The following is a 5682-nucleotide window of genomic DNA, read 5'->3' as shown; positions in this document are numbered from 1 at the left end:
ATGCATGTTTGTGCTCAACAAAATTTCAAGTTAAATTCAATAAATTTGTTGTTTGTTAGTCTCACCATGTTATTGTGTCATCTCTGCTCATAAAACAAATAAAGTAAATTTAAAGTTATTCTAAATTATCAAACGACATCTCCTGTTCGCTCACACTAAAAATTCTCAATTATTACATATAAGTCAATATTATTAAAATGGTAGGATAGTGTGCGACTAGTAATAAGTAAATAGAAAGAACCAGGTGAGTGTTCTTGTGTACAAATTACAACACTTTTTGTAAAGTTTTCTAGGAAAAAGGAATAATAAAAACACCAAGACATTATTTTAGAAACATATATTAATCTAATTTAACTTTAATACAAGTATAAACCTGCAAAAAATAAATAGTAATTTAATTACAAATAAATTCTTAATTTCAATTCAATTTTAACAAATAATTTACTGTCATCTACAAAATAAAATAACCCTTAGAAAAATATATAAAATAGTATAATTTAAGCTTGGAAACTAAAAAGTCAAGCTACTATTTAATATTAAAAATATTTGAAAAATATTATTTCTCCAACTTTCATCCGTAATGTTTTAAAGGGGTAACTGCATTTTATCACAAGGTTACTTCTAGTATCTTACTTATTAATTATGCATTATGGCAATAAAATTAAAAGTAATAAAAACTTAGATATTAATAAAACATTTTCGTTTATTCATATTCAGTACATAAAAATAGTTCCGTACCTAATAGGATTTTTTAAACTTGTGAACACAAGCTGTACATGCATTAGGTGATATACACATGAAGAAAGCGTTGTACTCATAAAAAAAAATTTAAAAATAAAATAGATAATCTCGGATTATAACATAACATTTACAAAGTATAATACCAATAAGGGAGTCAGAAGGTATATTTGATAGTAACAAAGGTTATACATAGATAAATAAAAATTTTCTTTTCACTAATTAATGATTTATGTAAAACAGTCTTCTAAATTAAAACTAATGGTCCCTTTCTTTCTGAGAGGGCGGGTATTCCAAGTTCAGATGTTTTCGAAAGATGGATGCTCTCTGTTTGTGTTCCGGTATAAAAAAAACACGTCCTTTGTTTTGTATTTCGTGAGTCCCTGTCAACAACAGTGTCTTCAATTACCTTTGAGTATTACCACCCCACCCCCCCACCACTATAAAACATCTCAGGGATATATTTTCACTTAACATTTTAGCAAATAATATATAAACTCTAATATTATTTCACTAACATATTAATTTTTGGTATAACTAACTCGTGTGAACATGCGACATTTTACAGTAATATGCCACAAATGTCAAAAAATTAAAAACGAATAACAATACAGCAGCAGTTAAAATAAAATTGGTGTGAAAAAAAAAATAATTTTTTATACTAAACGTTGCACAAACCACGGTGTTTAGAAAGAACTTAAGAGTGTATTACTACTTATTCTTAATAGCTGGGTAAATTACAACATAATACAAATATACACATATTTTATTAAAAATTACTTTGGTATTAAAAGTCTAAATCCTCTTTCATTCGATGACCTGTTTTTTCTGGCTATGATAGTACAAATTCAATTAACAACAAATGGAGTGTGAATTAAAATGGAACAAAACACACACCTGTCCGAATCACTCCTTGCCTCCAGTCTGTTGTTCAGACAAGTGGCATATCTCTCTTGGCCAGCGAGCTGCCGAGGATGGAACGGATTGAAACAAGCGCAGACCCAGTGCTAGTGCATGATGGCACATGCGCGACTGCTGACTCAGGCACCACAAATATATCCAGGCGGCGATGCGGTGTGGCAAAAATTACATATAACAACACTGCTTATGTGAATTTAAAAAATATTACAATAGACAAATTTCAAATACTGATTATTATTACGTACTGAGAGATAAAGCATAAGTCTCATTCAGCTAAAACTAAATTCTAACGCACATATTTCATGTGAAAAATTTGATATAATTTTTTAATAATTATCATAGAGGACTCAAAGTCAAAATAAATAAATTTTTCGAGTAACATAAACGAGTTTCTTCTGTATGCATGTTATTTAACCATGGATAAATATGGCAACAACAAATGTTTCATGATGGTATTGTAGGGAGATTTGGTTTATTATTTTGGAAATCCCCACAAATGTATTTTTGTATACCACCAATTAATCTATATTTTGAAACATAACTTACTCTCTCTGTTGATATTTATGTATTCGTCAATGCCCAGTGTTTCTTTATTATTGATTGTGTGTGTGATATATCATGTTACTTGTATATTTTCTGTTTATTTTTTTTTTAATAACCAAATATTCTATTTTCAAATATTGTACACATGTACAACATGTTTATTAAATTCCTTTTTTAATATTACAGGTTACACAAATTCTGTTCCAGCAATTGAAAATTACTTCTGAAACAGCCATTATAGTATAAACAATTTTTTAAATATCTACAATTTGTTTTTCTCTACTCTTACGTTTTTTTGGTTGTTGTAATTCTGCTCACACATTGAAATGTTTTGTAATGTAACAGAATTATTATAACTAATACAAAAATTCTAAAAATTTGCTAATAACTACACTCTTTAGGTGTTCAGAAGTAATGTATGAATAACACTCATTGTATACAATACATTATAATATTTTAATATTCTAACACGTCCCTTAATTGAACAAAATGGTACATAATATAATTATTAAAGATGATACTGAATAAAATAAAATTACTAATTGTGAAACATCAAAAGTGGAACTTTACTAAAACTGGATATGATTTTTTCCTAGGTAGTTCTAGTATTTTAAATTGAATATTGGGAATTAAATCATTGAACAAGACATGTAAAAAGTTCAGATATGCTGTACTCGCGTATGCAAAGGAAATTTACGAGTTTGTAGGTAACTGCAATGATCTTACTATTCTTTTATCCCAGGCAACTTGCCAGGACTCCAAGATATTTTCGTCTGGTTTCCGCTCTTTTCCAGGCTCACCAGATCATCAGGTTTTATTAAACCTAAACAACATACATGACAACTTAATTTTGGAAGTGAATAATGAAACCTGTCACATAGAATTACCCATTCATTTTGTTCTTCATGGAGTTTGAACCAGTCTGAGTATAGGTGGTGTTTTTGAAAACCGACTTCTGTCAATGCATTCTTTGCTTTGTTAATAGCGTTTTTGTTCATTTACTATCTGTCTATTCAAATTTTAGTATTTTAACTGAGCAATTAATTTACATAAAAAATCATAATTAAAAATATGAAATTTTGAAGTTTAAATGCCAATTGTATCTTTTTTTATCACAAGTAAAGATGTCAATACTACAACAATATCAGAATAGAAGAGTTGTAACTAGTAAAAATGAACCAGAATTACTTTTTAAGAATCAATTTAACAAAGCATCTTTTCAAAAAGGACCCTTTAAACTTACCTGATTCTTTCAGCTTGGCCAAAATTGATGTAAGGATATTTTTTTGAATTCAGTCTGTCCGGTTTGATGACAACCACATCCACATCACCACATGTAACCTTGCCCTTCGGTATGACCCACAGAGCATTGTGGTTAGCGAGGGATCCACTTGTAGGGCAGCCTCCATCACCTGATTCATTTTAACAAAGAATTTGTTTATAATAGTATAAAAATTGGTTTATTTATAGACGAATAAATTGGTTTTAAGGAGGGACTGGTCAACTTTTTTGCCTTATTCTCTCCACCCTAGTAAACTACTGGTTTTGTTTGTGCTTCTCCAGACTTTTGGACATGAGCTTAGGGAATTTTTTTATTTTTTACGTACAAATATTCTCTTGTAAAGTATGATTGTGGTGTGCTCATTTCCAGGTTTACTAATTTGTTAATTTTTATGCATGATTAGCCTTACGTCTTACATTTCGACAGTTGAAGAAGAGGATAGATTCCGGTTTCCGAAATGTGGTGTTCCACTTTTTATAACATACAATAGAGCAAATTGTAAAACACGGTTCTCCATTCAAATTATTCATTGCCAACAAAATGTGAAAATGTACAAGCATAAGATTGTTTGTTTTTCTAACAAACATTTTCATAAATATTCTTTTTCGATTAGGTAAAAAAACAAATCCTACAAATAATTTTATTTTCATGCAAATATCAATTTTTATCACTAATTAATACTGAGTACAACAGTGAAGAACATGGCAAGGTTAGGATAATTTTCATCATTTTATTAAAGAAATGCTTAAAAGAGTCTGCAAGACGCAAACAATAGAACACCAATTGTGGGCCCTAATTTGATTGCCAGTTGTTGGAATGAGTAGTACATGAAATTACTAACCCTCCAAATGCCAAAGCTGATATCTCAGCAGAAATCTCCACTGTGACTCTGAAGGTTTCCAGGTCTACTACTTTGATTAAAACGTATCTACTAGTCATACCATGTGAGATGGACGTTTATTTTTTTGTCTTCCCACAATGGTCAGAAATATCCTAGTTTATCTATGGTTTATATTCAATTACCATTGAAACATTTGCACACCTTCTGTCCAATTTCCTCGACTTCACTGCGAGACATTCTTTCTGAAAACTGTTTATAGTATTTTATCCCAATTTGTTGTTGTTTGGTTAGCGTTTCTTTCTCAATTAAATCATTCAGCGTTCTATGACCCTGAAACAAATCAGACCCAAAATATTAAAATTTATTATGGATGATAATAATACACCTTTCAATATAAAAAAGTAATGCATCTTTAAAATTAGGATGTTGTAACAACATAATAATAATAATAATACAATTGGAGACACATATATGTTGGATGGTAGCCAACGCTCCTGATACTTTCAACAACATTGGTATGAGCCAAGTTACCACAAGCCTCATAACCAACGCGGACATGCAAGATGAGGACAACGGAGGAAGTAGAATCCCGGGCACAGACACTCGACATGTTGTGCCAAATGTTGTATATTTATTAATTTAACTTAAAATATGATATTAATTAAAATAAACTAGATTTTAAGGGGAAATTATTTCTGGTATTATGTAAATAGTTATCATTAATGGGCTTTATTAGATGTAGATTTTGAAAAAACATATTTAATCAAGTCAAACCGATTATATATGTTAAAAGAAACTTGATTTTAGGGTTTCCATCTCTTCAGGAAAGAGCACCTCTAAGAAAATCAATATGTCAGCTTTTGTAAAACACATAACAATGACAAAATTCTATATCAATCCTCAAATTCTTTTAAATCGTTTATTGCGAACAGGGCATTAAACAGAGAAAAACTTGTAAATTGTAACCTTTATATACCAAGCATTGGCAGTAGCGGGTCCTGCCCCCCAGATGCCACTGAACAGGTCCAGCACTCGACTCTCCTCCGTCTCACACAGCTCTTCCACCTTACGGATTTTGCCCGTTGATAAAACTTCCATCACTTTGGATGCCATTTTGGCTCCGACACCTTCTAGGCTTGCAACTTCCTACAACATTCAACACCACTTTTTATACTTTGTGTTTGAGCAATTACATTTTTGGATGGAAATAATATGATCATGCCTGCCTTAATTTTTGATGAAATGATAAAATGAAAATATTAAAATGTTTGTCATGGATTGGTTAAAACGAACTGTGAAGTTGTTTTTGAAGATTTTAACAACATCCTATCAGAATAAATGTAGACTATCAATACAG

At 30.5% G+C, this 5682-nt stretch overlaps 1 protein-coding gene across 1 annotated transcript; it reads right to left on the bottom strand.

Annotated features, from left to right (window-relative positions):
• Positions 1 to 3494: 3494 nt before the first annotated feature.
• LOC124373598 (DNA polymerase lambda-like) lies at positions 3495 to 5471 on the bottom strand (the record flags this gene model as incomplete). Its single annotated transcript, XM_046831957.1, has 3 exons — positions 3495 to 3614; positions 4527 to 4655; positions 5292 to 5471. Coding segments are annotated over 3 exons (429 nt in total), but the record flags the coding sequence as incomplete, so codon positions are not given.
• Between the last annotated feature and the right edge of the window lie 211 nt (positions 5472 to 5682).

This window comes from Homalodisca vitripennis, unplaced genomic scaffold (genome assembly GCF_021130785.1).
Source record: "Homalodisca vitripennis isolate AUS2020 unplaced genomic scaffold, UT_GWSS_2.1 ScUCBcl_5989;HRSCAF=12991, whole genome shotgun sequence".
Taxonomy (NCBI): Eukaryota; Metazoa; Arthropoda; class Insecta; order Hemiptera; family Cicadellidae; genus Homalodisca; species Homalodisca vitripennis.
This window is presented reverse-complemented; position numbering and strand designations above follow the sequence as displayed.